At 39.4% G+C, this 17968-nt stretch overlaps 1 protein-coding gene across 1 annotated transcript in view; it reads left to right on the forward strand.

Annotated features, from left to right (window-relative positions):
* Window positions 1-17968, forward strand: part of ERC2 (ELKS/RAB6-interacting/CAST family member 2) — a 922859-nt gene that overhangs the window by 495372 nt on the left and 409519 nt on the right. The window contains 1 exon segment of the mRNA XM_082738672.1: window positions 4212-4347. Coding sequence (XP_082594798.1) covers window positions 4212-4347 — 136 coding nt within the window.

A 17968-nucleotide genomic window follows, 5' to 3' on the forward strand; every position in this document is an offset into this window, starting at 1 on the left:
GCCTCACTTGCACACACATACACACACAAATGCATACAGTAACACATGAAAACACCCCCTTTTTCCCTGATCTATTCCCTTCCTCAGTGGTAACCACTGTTTACAGACTGGTGTGGAGTTTCCATCAGTTTTCATTTCAGTGGATGTGTGTATATATACATCCAAATAGGTTTTTATATTTTAACATAAATAAGATCAGACTATCTGGATTATTCTGCTACCTGCTTTCATTTTTGATTAGTGATATGTCTTGAAGGGTTTTCCATGGAGGGAAACAAACCATAAGTGACTCTTAATCTTGTCTTAATTTTTTAGGTTAGCTTGGAGTTCCAGAGTATGAATACACTTGATTTCTTCAGCCATTCTCCTGCTTGACAATTTGGCAATTTTCAGTTTTCACTTTGACAGTGCTAGAATGAAAATTTTATACATAAATATTTGTGCATTTGTGCAAGCATTTTTGTAGACTACTTTCCTAGAAGTGGGTTTGCTTGGGCAAGAGGTATGGACATTTTGGTGGATACTGCCAAATTGGTTTATAATTTTGCAACCAATTTTTGTCAATTATACTCTTTCTAACCACATATGACAGAGCTAGATTCTGGCCTTCTCTTTAACAATAGACATTAGGAATCTTTTAATGTTTTTGAGAGTACATAGGTTAAAAAAATGGTATCTTTTTCTGCTGAGATTTAAAAAAAGAGAAGTTTTTATTTTCTTCCTTATGTAAAATATACACTTGCATGTATGTACTTCCTGTTCCACACTCCTTCCCACCTCTGTAATTCTGGAGGCCTCAAAGCCTGATACTTTTTCACCAGCAAGTTAGGGAATACTTCCTAATTTTAATTTTAATTTGATGGACTGTTCTAGTGAAGAGCAGGATTCTGTCCTCTCTGACATTCTTTCTTAATGTAGTAGCCATAGTTGTTAATCTTGATATGTATTGGAATTTTTTTTTTATTTAATCCAAGCTCCTTAGTGATGGTTGAATTTTGAAAAGTGACATGACTTACTTTATGAAACTCGTCAGTCTAAGCTGAATGATGAAAACTGATCCTACCACTGGACTCTCTAACTCATCTCCATTTGCCCCTCCTCCATAATGGCTTTCTTAATAATTTGCATATTGAATATATTTGTAATGGTGTTTCCCTGAAGAAAAAGTGCCATCCCAAGGAGACTTTATTTCGGAACATGGAACAGGTCAGTTTCTGGCAGAGCTTTGGAATCTGAGTTGCCTAGTAGGTGGGAATTTGGGAAGAGGCTATCAGTGATAATTCTCCTCTGAGACAGTATTGCCAGAGGGCTTTGCATTCTGTACCCCCAGGGGTTCTGCCTTGCTGAGTTTAGCACAATTGAGAGCTGGACTGAGTTTGCATGAAATGCAGGGAGTGATAGGTCACTGACAGATTTTATTCTTGGAGATGCTGTAATTATTACTAGCAAAAATCACAGTGGTCATTCCTTCAAGAAGTGTCTAGTGAGCTTCTGCGGGGGCGGGGGGGACTTTTTCTTCACCAGGAAATCTTGTATTTTAAAATTTCATGACTTCTGTACCTGCCTCTCTCTCTCTTCCTACCTCATAAATTGCTGTTTCAGCCTATGCTTCAGGTAGCCCTGGGACTTCTCTGAGGGGTACCTGAGAGAGTGACTGTCTAGAGGTGAGGCTCTGCTTCCCTATCTCCCCCACCCATTGTCTTTTTCCTACCTCTGCCAGTGCTATACTTCTCCTTTTTTGGTTTTCATGTAAGTTTTTACTAGAAGAAAGAGTTCTGCTGCTAGAAATATATTTGAAAGCCATAGCACTCCTGCAAAGGAGTGTGTATATATAGGTATCTGTTGATATTCTTGTGTACAAAGACAAGATGATTATTTTCATCACCTTGCTCTGTATCCACCTAATTGGCAAAATCCTGAACAGTGCCATTCAAAACTCAGCTTTTCTTTCCAATCACTAGTATCCTACTTCAGGCCGCATTTGAAGGAATGATTGGAAAAAATGGAGAATAGGCCTCCATCATAATGTCCAAACTTCAGTTATCCATTATTCTTAGTCGCTCATTTATAATTCAGAGAAGCTTTAAAGGATGCATGGATTTGGAAGTTTATTTTTTAAATTTCGGATTGAAAAATACTGCAGTATCCCTGAAAGTAAGATCTATGTATTTTCTGACTTCTTTGGGAGAGTTCTTTATGCAAATGATATTTGCAACAATAATCTTTTTTTTTTTTTCAGTGGTACTTGGGAACAAAACGTTTTAGCAGTTGGTTTTATTTAAGTGTGTGCTTCAAAGTTATAAAAAGTATTTCTTTATAAAAAGTGTCCTTTACTTATACAATCTCATTAATAGCACTGACCTCTCCATCATATCCTATTACTGGACATGGACCTTATTTCCTGAGCTGAGAAATGTGCTTGCCTCGGGTTAGTATGAGTTTTAGAAATACTATAACCTTGTTTAGTTAGGAAGCAAGAGGTTGTTCTCAACATCTTTGTAGGAACCAAAAGATAATTTTCTAAAAGAAGATTAGCATGTAGACTTGAGTTGATAGTTTCAGATGTGGATGTATACTGTATTGGGTAAAAAAGAGGAAATGTCAGATAAAAATTATCCAATCCAAATGTTGACCAAGTAGATGGCTGTTCTCTCTCACCACAATCCTCATAATAAATGTCACCAGAAATTGTTAAATCACTGCTTCAGCCAGTACTGTAAGTTTTCATAAGGACCAAAATGTTCAGAATATTTTCATCAGCAGGATTTCTTTTAGAAGATCATTCAGCTTAATAAGTTCTTTCGACGTTCATTTTCTTGGAGTGAGAGGGAGTAGGGGACTATATAATTTTATGAGGACAACAAATAAACATTTCTTCTTAAGCATGGCTTTCATTTGATTAGTAATTGTTTTAATTTGACATGTTTGCTGTGTATCATGTAGTTCTCATCTCATGCACATTTCCTTGAGAACAGTGATTTTCTCTTGCTTTGGGAGTCAGAGCTTAGTGACAGAGGCTGACTTAGGAATGCCTGGGGATTGGGGGCGGGGGAGAGTTCGAAGGATCCCAGAAGATTCTGTTTTGCGGCCCTCCTCTTTTGGAATCATGCTCCCAAGCCCTCTGTACTGCCCTCCTGCCTCCTCACGTGTGAGATTAGATTTATACCAGCTGCCATGGACATGGTTGCCTAAATCTGTGGAATGTTTTGCTAAACGCTGCTGGTGAAATAGTCCACATTAAACCTAGAACTCCTCCTCCCACTCTTTTAACCCATCCTTTGTCCTTAGTCTTTTACTCACTTGATCACTTTATGATTTTGCACTTTGACATCCTATAGATTCATTAAGAACTTTTATTCCAAGCACCAGGGCTTTACATAACACGATGATTAGCCAAAGTGTTATTCTGTTTGAGCTAAGTGATGACAATGTATTTGATTGGAGCCTTGTAATTGTTATTTTAAAATCAAAGTAATGGATTATGATCTCAGAATGGGAACATGATCCAAAAGAATAATAATAATTAGATGAGCAACCACTTAGAAGAAAATAAATGCCCCGTCACAGACCAGGGGCCCTGTGTTCCCTGAGTACTGCTTACCTTTGCAATCCCAGGTTCCCAGGGAGAGTGGGTTCTTATCCCCCTTGCCCTGGGCTAGCCTCACTGCAACCTTCCAGTTCCTAGAAGTAGTTGGTCCCTTCTTGCCTGGGGAATTTCACTTGCTGCTCCTTCCACTTGGGGAGCACCTCCACTGGTGATTTCTTGGCTGGTCACTTGGAGTGTTTCCCACTGTCTTGCCTCCTTAGGGAGGTTTCCTGGCCACAGTACCTAAAGTCATCTTCCTGTCCCATGTCTGTCCACAGATAAAATGCACATCATCATCTGTCACAGCATGTGATTTATTTCCTTTCCTTTAGGAAACCTAAGTTGTGTCTCCTTGATACTGGTCTGTCACTCCCACTGGACTTCAAGCTCCATGAGTTGGGTGAAGACTATACATGTCTCATTCACCATGGCAGCCCCAGTGCCATCTTGGCACTTGGCGTTAAGTGGGTGCTCAATACATACTTGTGGTTGAATTAATGGAATATTCTGAAGTTCCAATTTTTTCTGAATCCATATCAATATATTCTATCTGTAGTAATTCTGTTGTGATAACTTATGATCTTCCAGTGGTTGAATTTAACCACACTCTGCTGACTTTTCTCAGGCATATGAAGGATCAGAATAAGAAGGTGGCCAACCTCAAGCACAACCAACAGTTGGAAAAGAAGAAAAATGCCCAATTACTGGAAGAAGTCCGCAGGCGAGAAGATAGCATGGCTGACAACTCACAACACTTGCAGGTGAGCTCAGGCTTCTCCTCTTAAAACCTAAATAATTGAAGATTGACTGTCTCTGACATATACCCATTGCTGTGGAAAAATAAGAACAGAAATGGGGGACTTGCCTTAGCTTTGAGTCCAGTAGTAGCAGTGTGCTCCCAGAGAACCCAATAGGTCTTTATAGCTGTAGGGCATCATTTTCGGAATGGTGCCCAGTAAGAGCTGATTATGGTGGAAACTATAATACTGCACAGTCTGTTGGTTTCTATACCTCGCTTTAAAAGGTAAGGGCTTCGTTTATATAGTTGGCAAGAAGCTCAAAACATAGAAATGTCCTCCTTTTAGAATTATATTTCAGTAGTTTTGGCGTTAGTAGAAGGGAAATGTATGTATATTATCACAGAAGGTATTTGAAAAAGGATGCATTAAGTTGATCTCAGTTTACAAAACTGGTTTTGTTTTGTTCAAAACTCTGAGGCTCTCAGACAGATCATTATTCTGTCTTCCCTGTGTAATATAGTTATCTCTGAATGGACAGCCCTATCTCAGAAACCAACTGGCTGACTGAAAACACCCATTTTTCCTCATTAACCATCCCTATTTTTGGCAAAGGAGCTCTCCTCATGTGCTCAATAAAACATTCAAGCTAAAACAGGGCATTTGCTTTGAAGTTCCTTTATTTATTCCAGTGTGCCTTTAAACAGAACAGTTCAAGTTCAACTTGGCCGGAGTTCATGTTAAATTTTGCTTATTAATTAGTGTCTTTCTCCAGTTATATATTAGGTTTCCTCCTTGGAGATAGAAGGAGTTAGATAGTTTCAGTATGTATTCAGTTCATCTTTTTAATTGACCAAAAGGGAAATAAATAATTATTCTAGAGTAGGAAATGCAAGGAAATGTCTTGCACAGAGCTTGGCACATGGAGGTTACTTAGTCAATATTAGTTTTTTTTTTCTCTGTGTCCTAGAGGTACCTTAATGGTTTCAATCAAGGCCATTTGCACGGATGGTTGATTTGGTTAGAACAATAGTAGCATCAGGTCCTTTGTTCAGGCTTGGGAACACCTGAGCATGGACTGGTAGCTTATTCAAATCCACAGCTTTCTCAATATTCTTGTCCCAGGATTTGGGTCTTAGTTTTCCCACCAATCATACAACATATTAGATTGGAGCCTGGAGACTGAGATCACAAGAACTAAAACCTATAGAACATTTTATTGCTTTGCCAGGCAAATATTCTTATTTGTTCCTCACCACAGTGTTGGTGATTTTACATTTGGTAAACTGGATCAGCCTTCGAGAAACTAATGTAGAGGAATAATCACTGTAGTAGTTATCATTTACTGAACTTTTCAGTATACTAGGTGCTATGTAACTTACAGCACCTATTTAATTCTTTTTTTATTTTTTTATTTTTTATTTTTTTTAAAAGATTTTATTTATTTATTTGACAGAGAGAAATCACAAGTAGATGGAGAGACAGGCAGAGAGAGAGAGAGGGAAGCAGGCCCCCCGCTGAGCAGAGAGCCCGATGCGGGACTCGATCCCAGGACCCTGAGATCATGACCTGAGCCGAAGGCAGCGGCTTAACCCACTGAGCCACAAGATTTCATTTATTTGAGAGAGAGAGCAGAGCAAGTGAGAAAGAGCACAAGCAGGAGAGGGAGAAGCAGACTTCTGCTGAGAGGGAGCCCGAGGTGGGACTCGATCTCAGGACCCCGGTATCATGACGTGAGCAGAAAGGCAGATGCTTAACTGACTGAACCACCCAGGTGCTCCAGCACCTATTTAATTCTTAAGAGCTGGATTAGTTGGGACCTTTAGTTCTAACTGATAGGAACACAAGTCAATCTGAAGTAAGCAAAAAAGGAATCAATTAACTGAAAAGGCCAGGTGGACTGCAGGCTACACTCAGATATTCCCACACTGGCGTCAGGAATCTGTCTCCATTCTACTATAGGTGTGCTCGGCTCTTTGTTGCTTTGATTCTTAAGAGAGCTGTCCACAGTGATGCCAGTCATGGCCACCAGCAGCCAGCCTCCAATGTGAGTGTAGTCATGCTCAGAGAGGAGAAACGTTCTTTCTTAGTGATTCTAGCAAAAGTTCAAACTGAAAGAAGGGGTATATTGGCCAGGCCAGGATGTGATCACCTGGAGCCTAGGGGACACAGATTAGCCACACCCAAATCCTATGGGCTAAAAGTGGGAACTGGTGACCTCACACAAGAAAGAAAGGAGTGTGTTACTAGAAGGTGTGCTGCACAGTAAATCCGTAGAGATCCACTACAGCCATCTTATGGGATAGATAACCTGTTATCCCATTTGATATAGAAGAAGGAGGCTCTGAGAGGTTCCATAACTTGCCCCAAATTACTTAACTAGTAAGTGGCAGAGCCAGGACTCAAAAACTTATTTCTGACCATCTGTAGATGGTGATGAGAGTTCGGAAACAGAGTTCTAAGAGGGTGACAAGAAAACTGTGGAGTGGCAGAGAGTCTTCATGGAGCAGGTGGGATTAGAGCTGACCTTTCATTTCAGTTTCCTCATCTATAATATGGGAATAATAATAATTGCATCTACTTCAGAGTTGCTCTGAGGATTAAAGAGTCAATGCATATAAAGAATTTAGAATTATACTTGGCACAAGCTATGCTCACAAGTATTAATGATTAATTGTTATTATGATAACAAAGAAAAGGTAAAAGGAACATTTTGTGAAATTTTTGTCTATGATACGCATGTGCATTTATACAGTTCTACTCTTGATATGTTCTGAGCATCAGACTTGCTGTCTTTTCTATATATAGTCATTTCTTTTCTAAGGACACATCTAGTTATGGAAATTAATGTCTTGCTTTGACTCATGAACTTTTGCATAGCAATATTTTTATAAGGGGCCTCTTGATAACTACCTCATAGACCTATTCATAAAAGATAGCATGGTCTGGAATTGCTTAGTTGCATTCCTGACCACCCCAAATAAAGGATAGCATTTGAAATGCAATAAAAACTAATCACGATTAATTTTGATGAAAATGTCTTTGGTTAAGGTTAATAGAGAGTGAAACTCCCACTTTCTTGGATTGTTAAGCAGATGTACTCAGATGCAGTAATTACTGCCTTCTGAAGACAGAACTATACTTTCTCAGGGCATTTGCTTTTTTAGTATCACTGTTGTTTTAAGTATTTCCTGTTTATGAGTTAGCTTCTTCAGCCTTTTAATAAATGTCTGTCAACTGGGATCCAGTTTGGTTGTTTGGAAAGTTGGTTGATTAGTTAGTAGTTGTGGGATTGGTTAGTAGTTGTAGTTAGTTGTTGTTAGTAGTAGGATTGGCACCTACTAAATTTGGTTCATTCTATTCTAGTTTTTTGTAAGGGTTGGACATGCTGACTTAATGATTTTGATCAACCAAATAACTATCATATCAAAAAAAATTTCAGGTATAGTATTTTCTGCACCAATAATAGCTGTTGGATGAGGTTCCAAAGGAGAAATTGAAGAGATTCAACTAGTTATGAAAATTGGAGACAAAGTTGAATGAATGTATTCAAACCAGGACATAACAGCAACAGGCAAAAACTGGGCTATTTCAGTCCAATCTGGATATGCAGTCATGCTAAGAAACATTTCACAAGCCCAACCTTCTTTAGTTCTTAGGTTTATAGTTTTATGGAAGGAATTGCAAACTCAGATGCATCCAGGGTCTAGGCTATTAGAGTAAATAGGAAACAGGTTTTCATGTAAGACAAAATTATGATGTTTCATTCTTTCAGCGTGTCTTAATTTAAATTTTTGGTAGAGATGTATCAGTTAGCAATTGCCATAATAATGCTCTGTAGCAAATCATCCCAAAGCTCAGTGACTTTAAAGCATCAGTAGTTATTGTCACAGATTTTTCAGATTGACCAAGTGGCTCAGCTTCTCTAGGGTGGGCTTAAGTGGGCATTTCTGTTTCTCACTGCAGGTCTTTGGGTGGCTGGGGCAGTCCCATTCTACAAATGTTTATCCCGAGACTCAGCCTGAAGGGGGTCAGTGCCACTGGGGAAACTCTTCTGATGACAGTAGCAGGGCACAAGAGAGTAAGCAGAAACTCTCAAGGTCTCAGACAGCCTAGACCTAAACTGACGCTGTGATTTTCACACCACGGCCCCACCACTCGCCAAAGCAAGGCACATGGGTGAACAAATTAATGGGGATTAGGGAAGTATACTCTACCCATGAAGAGACCATTTTAAAGGGAGGAAGGATAAGGACTGGAGACCAGTCATTGAAACTATCAAAAGGGACAACATTTGGAGAAACATTTCTCTATATAAGAAAAAAACAGTAACATAAACATAATGAAAAGTTACAGCTACAGGGGCGTTAGTATACGGATCTGATAGAGGGTGGTAGGGACTGTGAGGAACCCAAGGACCCAAGGCTCATCAAAGGGATTGAGACCACTAAGCTTTGACTGAATGCTGCCAGAAAGGTGAGCCTAGGGTTGAGGGGCCATCTGATTGCCATGAAATATACATTTTTTAATGTGAAATCTATAGATTTGGTGCATTTTTTAAAAACACTCTGGATCTAGTGAAACATATGGACAGATGAATTGACCATTGGCTTGTAGCCTCTACTGTGCATCCCTGTACTCTGGTCCCACTGGTTTCACATGATGTAAGTAAAGAGACTAGCACCCTGGCTAGCTCAACTTGATCCATTCAAGAGAGCAGTTTAATGTAATTGTCCTGAGTCCTTTTTTTGTCTGAAAATACCTCGAATACCTTGAATTATTATTCCTCGGAGGAAATGCTCACAATCTATAAGAATAAAGAATTTCTTGAATTAACTTCTTGCATCATACTTTGGAGAATTTGGCAAGGAGAGCAGGAAGGGAAAGATCAAGAACCATGGAGCTAAACTGTCCAGTTTTCAAATATTGGCCCTTAGTACTATTAGCTCAGGATTTCAGTAAGGTAGGGAACCTCTCTGACTCTCACTATTTTTTCATCTATAAGAAGGAATTACCATCTCTATTGCCTTGAGAGTGTTGAATAAGATGAGCTTTATGAAAGGGCCTAGTGCTATACCTGATCTATGTGGGGTTCAGTTACTAGAGCTTTCCTCCAGAGAGACTGATAATGAGCATTTAACCATAGAAGACAGTGACCATGGGGAGTATCGTCCAACAATTCCTTTGCAACTATTTTATACTGATGAGTAATACAGATACAGAGCACACACCAGTAAATGAAAGTTTCCAATAAAGCATTAAACAACACATTGGGCAATAAGGAGGAAAAAGTAAAACATTTTTCAAGTTTATGTTGAATTGTGTGTGAAAGGTAAATGTAAAAGATCATGTTTTTTTGTATAATTCTATAGAACTATTCCCCACGACACAGATTATGGAGGACGATATTTATGTCTGGCCTTGGGGCTTTGGGCTTCTGTGTGTCCCATTAGAGACTGCATGGGGATTTGTCAACAAGGTGTCTTTCCGGAGATTCACACTAAATCGTCATTACCAGAATGGGATGCTTTCCCACTCCCAACCCCCAACCTCCAGCTATTTCTTGCTGCGTAAATATGCCAATTTGAAATCCCATTGGACATCGTTGTAGATTTTGGCTGCATTTTTCCCTGTGCAGTTATCGAGTTAATGAACTAACATTCTAAGAAATGCACAAGCCAATATTTTAGGCTCTTTTTCTGTTGTATGTCTGCAGAATTCTCTTCAATTTATTGCCTGAAAACTAAAGTCTGTTCTTGTGTGCTTCCGTTTCCAAATTATAGGTTCCCAGGGAACTGTAAAGTTTCTTCTCTGCCAGTGGTTAAACCCGAGTGTGATCAGTTTAAAAAGCAAATGAATGTTCCCATTTATTTTTGTCCTTTTAGTAGAGTTCTAAAAAATAAGAAAAGCTAGAAAGACAATTTTATTTTTCAATTTGTACAAGTCTATATGTTCATATCTTTTTTCCAAAGGGACTTCCTTTACTTTGTTTCTCCAATTGGAGTTGGAGGCAGCTAACTAAGTAAGTGTAACAAACAATATAAACCTCAATATATATACATATATATATATTGCTTTCAGCAAAACATATAGTTCATTATGAAGTTCCTAAGCCTTGATAAGTTGTTTCTTTGCAGAGGGACACGAGTGACCTAAGCAGCAGTTTTTAAGCCTCATATCTCTATGTTCATCTCTCCAAGTCATTGAGTTAAGTTCATTTCTCTTTCAGTTCCCTAAGCTTAAAATTGTTACTCAGACTGTGATCTATGTTCATGTGTTATGGTACACTTCTAAGTACTGCCATTAGAAGAAACCTGACCAGCTGAGTTAAGAGATTCATCATTGTCAAAACACGTTTATTTAGTACCTGGTTTTTCATGGCTGTTCAGTAGGCACAGTGTAGAGTGATTTAGGGAGGCTCCATTTCAGCCATCTTATTTAACATATGGAAAGATGGGAAAAGTCATCTGAACACAGGTTTAAAAGAAAGATCCACATTTGTTCAAATTTGCTTTAGAATTTATTATGATCTTTTTAACACTGTGAGATGTTTTGTTTGCCTTGCCATTTTCTATGTTGATGGGTAGGGATTAGGATGTTCCATTAAACTGTGAATAAATTCTGTCGTGTTGTTGAAATGTGGATGGAGCTACATCCAACATTTCCCGATTCTGTTCACGGTTTCAGACAACAAGACAACAAGAGCATTGTTTCAGACAACAAGAAATACTCAAGTATTTGCAGGTCTGCAGAGGACACAGAACATTGGAGGGTAGGACTGAGGTTTAGTACAGAAGTGCTTTCTTTCCTTGGGGATTTATGTTGACATTTGTTTTTCTTTCACACTCTCATCCCTCATGAGCCAAAGACGACTTTTTGTTGTAGCAGCTCCCTATAGGCAGTTTCAGAAATTCTTATTTGACAATCAGTTCTGGTAGCCTTGAGTTGAGTCGTTACTCTTTGTAGTAACTCACAGACTGTCAGGGGTGACAAGGCATCCTGCTCAATGTATTTGAGAACTAACCATTTGTTAGAAACATTCCAAGAAGCTAAGTGAAATCGTGTAAATAAAACTGTTGTATGTGGGGTTTTTCTTCTTTCCTTCCAATAAAGTATTACTTGTTTTTCCAAATGTGCCGTAACTCGCATGTTTCTTCTGAGAAACGTCTTCTGCTTTTTCTTGAGGATTTGTGACCTAATCCTCCACTTCATACAGCCCCTCTACACAAACACAATATATTTCTATGGAAAGGAGAGGTTTACCCTTAATCAAGTGTTGCCTAATCTACCTACTAAATTACCCCCTGGAGACAGAGTGAGGTTCGTTCTTCTTTTCTGAAGGGTTTTCAGGTTTCACTCCATTAGTGGCTCTTAGTCCTCAGCAAAGTGAATGTTTGTTTGTCGAAGGCTGAAGATCCTACAGAATGAAATGTGACATATTTGTCAAATGAAATCATTGTTATTATGGAAGCAGAATCCTGAATGCTCTGAAATGACAAAGCTTGAGGGGATGGAGGATGGAGAAAGAAATCTTGCTGGAGTAAGATGGTAATTTTTTGTTCATTTCAAAGGAGATTCCTAAAGAGGATCAGACTAGTTTTTAGATATAATTCCATTTTCTCTTTTTGGTCCCTGAAATATAAATTGATGAGGGAAAGGCAGCGTGCACACCCCTGTGTTCTCTAGTGAGATTTAGAAGTGTTTATCGGCATGCCTCGGCTCTAGGGAAAGAGCAGGGACTTGCTTTGTAGAACCTGCCTTTCCTCTGTTTACTTACTTTCTTTCTTTCTCTCTCTCTCTCTCTTTTTTTTTTTTTTTTTAAAGATTTTACCTATATATTTGAGAGAGAGCACAAGCAGGGGGGAGCATCAGGCACAGGGAGAGGGAGAAGCAGGCTCCTCACTGAACAGAGAATGCCAAGTGGGACTCCCTCCCAGGACCCTGGGATCATGACCTGAGCCGAAGGCAGATGCTTAACCAACTGAGCCACCAGGCACCCCCTCTGTTTACCTTTAACTCTGACCTCTGGGCTTACTTTGAGGTGAGGCTTGGGCCATAAACTGGAGACATCATTTTAATATGTTTTTTAAAATATACCGCAGATGATCAGGTTAGACAATAACAACAACCACACATTTTAGCTAGAGCATTGGGTGCTTCTCAAAGTGCTCCCATGGGATGATCTTCAGTCTGGATCCTCCCATTGACCTTGAGGATTGGGTGAGGCAAGTTTGTGTGTTTTTGTTTTATAGATGGGGAAACTGAGCCTCAGACAGTGGTCCATTGACTCATCTGAAATCTTAGGTCTCATTAAAGGCAAAGCTTTGAGGAGGCAAAGCTTTCCTGTGAAGGACAGACTAAAGCTCAGCTTTTGGAAACCGAAAAAATTGCTTCCCCAGGCAAAAGTTTCTGGACCAGAAGTTGTGCTTTAAAAGCCACTGAGAAATGAGACCTTTAGGTTGTGTGCTTGGGAGCATCTGTACGTCTTTCCATTCTACTTTAATCTATAGTGGTGTGGTATAATTTTCAAAATAGATACAATGAAGGTATTACTGAGGAACCCACACTTTGAAGGCAAGGGGATTGAAAAAAAAATAATAATTCTGATAGCATACCTTACTTTTTTTTCAAAGGTAGAATTCACATGATAACTCACACACATGGACTCTGGAAATCCCTAAAGGGCAGTCATGTTCAACATACATCTAAAGAGCCAGTACAGTTAAACCAGCTCTTCCTGGCCAGGGTAATTATGGCACGTTTACCCTGAGATATGGCTACCAGAGGTTAGCCAGGGGGGCACCTGCAAATCACAGTGCATGTCACCCCAACATCAATAACCTCTTTCTAATGGATGTTGGTATTTCAGCATGTCTCTATGCAAGGTAGAGACCTGAGCATGGCTAATTTTTTAAAAATGTTAACTTTGACTTATGGCTTGTCCAAAGCATTGCTAAGCTGTATATTCAAACACTCCAGATTACGGAAATGACAATCAATGACATGGGCAATGATTTAGTTGGAAATCTTGCAAAAGGAAAATAAAACTATAAAAATCTGTTCCTAGTCATTTAATAGTCTCTCCTGTAATACACATTTGGGAAGTTAGTAATTTGAATTTATGACACTTTTAATTTCATCTCTGGTATTAAACTTTCTCTCTACATCTTATTTATGCTGCCTGGAAAAACCCTGCAAGGTTAAGCAATCGTAAGTTTTTCTTACTAGAAAGGACCTTAGATTTTATTTAATACAAGCCCCTTGCTTTGCTGATGAGGAAAGGAGGGCCCAGAAAAGACACGTGAACTGCCCAAGTTTCTAGAGGGAGTTATTGGCAGAGGGGAGACCAGATCCCCTCTGGAGGCCTTTTGCCTCCCTGTCCAGTGTGCTTTGTATAGCCCACTGTTTCCATAACATATGTCTACTTTCAGTAGGATTTGAACCATTAACCCATAAGCCCCAAGATTGGGCCTATGCTCTTTCAGCAATGGATATTAGATTGGCCATTTAAGATGACATGAAATGGTTCCTCACAATCAACTAAGCTTTCTGCAAAGCTAATGAACAGGGTATTCTATCATCTTCTATGACTCTTTTATGTCTTTACAATTAGAATAACTAAAAAAGTAGCAAATCGGTGGTGAAGAAAATTGTGAGAACAGACCACGTAGCCTAGGACTTTTTAAATGCTAAATAAAGATCAGTTTAAGTTCTTTATCCCTTTGCCACTTTCCTCATCCAATAAAACGATGTCACCTGTAAAGGAACTCAGAAATTCTCCTTTCATGGAAAACAAGTATAGGTTGCTTAAATATATCAACAATTAGAATACTAGCTGCTGTTTTTTATTGAGCAAAGAACTCTTCCAAGGGTAATGTCTTTGGTTGAGTTCCTAAGAAACTGAGAGTGAGATTAACATGCAGGAGACCTACTGTGGTGGTGGGGGGGTACTCTCAGGAAGGGAGAGAAACTAGAGGCACTGGAGAAGTTAAACTGCAACATAGTTGCAAGGGAGACTCCGCAGTTCCCATCCATACCCTATGGAGTTGGGGTGGCCATTTGGAGGGAGCTGACCCCAATTGAGATAAGAAGGCTGAGCCTTTGTTACCTCTCATCAACAAGTGAGTGGATATGGTCAACCCCAGGGGAGGGCAAAACCTTGGAAAGTGCATCCATGACAGCAGCTGGGGAAGGAATGCCTTAGTCCTGAAAACGAATCTGGGCAGCATACCATGTCATCTCCAGTGAGTGATAAGCATGTGGTGCTCTCTTTGATTATCATGGCAGGCACATGCCACCGATCTCAGGACTCTTACCTACCCAGCTTCATACTTCTCTTCAATCCAAGCAGCTGTTGGCGTGCCTGGGTGTCTCAGTTGGTTAAATGTCTGCCTTCAGCTCAGATCTCGATCCCAGAATCTTAGGATGGAGCCCCACTTCAGGCTCTCTGATCAGTGTGGAGCCTGTTTCTCCCTCTCGCTCTACTTGTACATTCACTGTCTCTTTCTCTCTCTGTGTGAAGATAAATAAATAAAACCTTAAGAAAAATACAAACAGCTGTTAAAAACCAATCTTAGTTGGCCAAGTAGCTCTGTATACATATTGACTTGTTCAGTCTTTCCAAGAAATGAATGAGGTAGCTATCATCTTTGGAACTATTGTACAGTTGAGAAGATTGAGACTTGGTGATGTGAACAAGAGAAAGAACTGGCATTCTTTCCCAGCTCTCAGTCTTGAGTGGGAAACCCCTCTCTCCTGTGCAAACTGTCTCTTTGTATGCTCACTAGCCCCAGTAACTATGGCAACAGTGAAAATGGTGGTCAAGCCATTCCAAAAATGGAAAAAATTAGGTTGTATAAACTTGGGCAAAGAAGCTTCACATGAATTTTATGAGATAGTGGATAAGTTTCTTTTAACTAATGAAATAGACTAAAATATTTCTTCAAGGCATGCAGAAGTCTGTCCTGAGTTCTGAAGTAGTCCCACTGATATTTTTTGAGCACTTCGCTATACCAGGTACTGTGCTATGGCTGGGATTTAACTGTTGGTAAGACAAGATTCTTTACCCTTGAATATTTCAATATCTTTTCTTCTGAGCAAAGATGTCCTTCCCTGGCATATCTGACTTGTAGTAGCTCTGCAAGTCCAGATCATGTGTTCCTTGGTGGCTGCTTGCTCTGGAATAGAAGAAGACCATTGGGAAGAGGAGACCATGAGGATGTGTCTACAGCTAGAGCCTTGGCTCTGGCAAGCCAGAGCAGAAGCTTCCAGAGGGCTACCTGAATCATAGCTCTTCCATGGAATACAAGGTTCTGAGTGAGTGGGGATGAGAGTACCCAGGGAATTGGGGATCTGGGTTGTAGGCTAGGCTCAATCACTCATTTAGCCATGTGACCTTTGGCACATAGTTTTTTGTTTTTGTTGTTTTTCCTGTTTGAGCCTGTTTTCTCATTTATAAAACAAGGGATTTGTACAAGGGGTAAGACCCCTTTCAACTCTGAAATCCTGGCATCCTGAGACTAACTGGAGGGTGCCTGCCTGTGATGATTAAAGGTACCATCCAAGAGGGCAACTCATGGCCAACTGCTACCCTAATGGAGCATTCATTTCAGTGTCAAGGACATCCTCCAGTTGGGAATCCATTGGTCTTCTTCAGTACCAGCCTTGTAATATGTTATTTGGCTCTAAGTATCATTTATTCTAAACTCTCTGTGTTCTCCATCTGAAGTGCCATGCCTGCCATTTTGAGAAGACTTTTTACTGTGCACTAAAACATTATGTTTTCTTTCTTCAGAGTAGTCGGTTATAATAACACATCCACCAGTTGCTACTTTTTAAGTAAAAGGTAAAGATTAGAACAGTGACAGCCTGGATATAAGATACACAATGCAGGAACTCCTCAGAATTGAGCCACCTGGGCTACAGACTTCTTTCTCAACGGCAGAAGCTTTGTGGTTTTTAACTGTAATTGTTGGTGAAATAGACTATTATTTTAATAAGCCACTGTGTCATAGAGGCTATTTTCCCCCCTTCCCCAACTATGTGGGTCATAATGAACTGTGGGAAAATGGAAAGAGACTAATTTGACAAAAACTGGGTTGATACTATCTAAGTTCGCATTTCCCAAAGCATGTTTATCAAAGTGAAGTTCTATGAGATACCATTAGAAGAAAGGGTTCCATTTGTCAAATGCTTCTGGAAAATAATATGTACTCTATTCCTCACTTGGAGAGCTACCATGCATATTAGCATGGTAAAACTCTGAGAAGTTCTGTAGTCATATTTAATGTTCTTTAATTCAAAATTTCTCCAAATCATTTAACAAAAAGATTTTTTTCCTGGAACATCTATTAACATTGCAAAGAGTTAGTATTTTGCAAAACTTGGGTAAATGCTGATCTAGACAATTCACAGTGCTAATAACTGAGATATGCAATCAGCTCTTTGATTACAGTTTGAGGTTGAAAAAACTCTGCAGTGACACTTTATTAAGCATAAAATTATCCTTGCTGAATAAGAATTCACCTGAGCATCTTGCAATGGGTTTGTGCCTGTCACTTGATTAAATAGCAGTTGTATTAGAATGATTGACCAAGAAAATTCTACTTCTGGTATACCTTTTAAAAATTGCACCTCATTAAAAAAGTTGATGTGAATCAAACTTGAAAAATGTTTATGAAAGGTATAGTGCTATTTCCTTCTATCACTTTTTGACTTTGGGATCTACACTGACTTCTGGTTATAAACTCACATAATGCTATGCCCCAAATCCAAATTAGATGAAGAATGTTTTAGAGGAAGATGTGAAAATTATTCTAGCCTTAAATATAAAGTTGCTTTTTTTTTTTCAGGTATCCATTGTTAGTTCTCATTTGGACACAGTTTTGCCCTTTTCCTGCTAAAGCCATTCTTGGGCAGTGTGGACTATAGCGCTTTAGGTTCCTGCTGTGCTGTCAAAATCAGTTATACAGGTTGAAAATGAAGCACAGAGTGTCCCTGTGTCATTACCAGCAGGCTTGTTTTTATTTTGCTTGTACGTTTTTGTCTGTGAAAGGATCCTTATGAGAAATTAGAAAACCTCCAAATTTGAACATGTTAACAGTTGAACAATATAACCTTGAAATGCATGTATGTCTCCTGCATGCCTGAGTCTGATCATAAATGGGCCTGTAATTTCTGAATGAACTGCACCTCTCTCTTTTTTTTTCATTTATTTATTTTTGGCATAACAGTATCATTATTTTTTCACCACACCCAGTGCTCCATGCAATCCGTGGCCTCTATAATACCCACCACCTGGTACCCCAACTTCCCAACCCCCCGCCACTTCAAACCCCTCAGATTGTTTTTCAGAGTCCATAGTGCACCTCTCTTAACCTGGCTTAATGATGGCTTTGCCCTTTTAGTCATCTTTCAAGGTTATTTTGCCCCTTACTCTAAAGAGGGATTAGAAACATATTAGCCTGTGGCTTGGTAACCTGGGTAAAGTTTCACTTCACAGGAATTGCCACAGGTACACTAGAATCCAATGTGTTGACACAGGGTGGTAGTTAAAAGTGCATCTCTAGGAGCTAGGAAGTCTAGGAGGTATATTATAGGTAATAGGAGGACTCTCTTTTCAGTTTTAACAGGGTTTATAATGTTT

The sequence above is a fragment of the Mustela nivalis genome (genome assembly GCF_964662115.1).
Source record: "Mustela nivalis genome assembly, chromosome: 1".
NCBI classification, from domain to species: Eukaryota; Metazoa; Chordata; class Mammalia; order Carnivora; family Mustelidae; genus Mustela; species Mustela nivalis.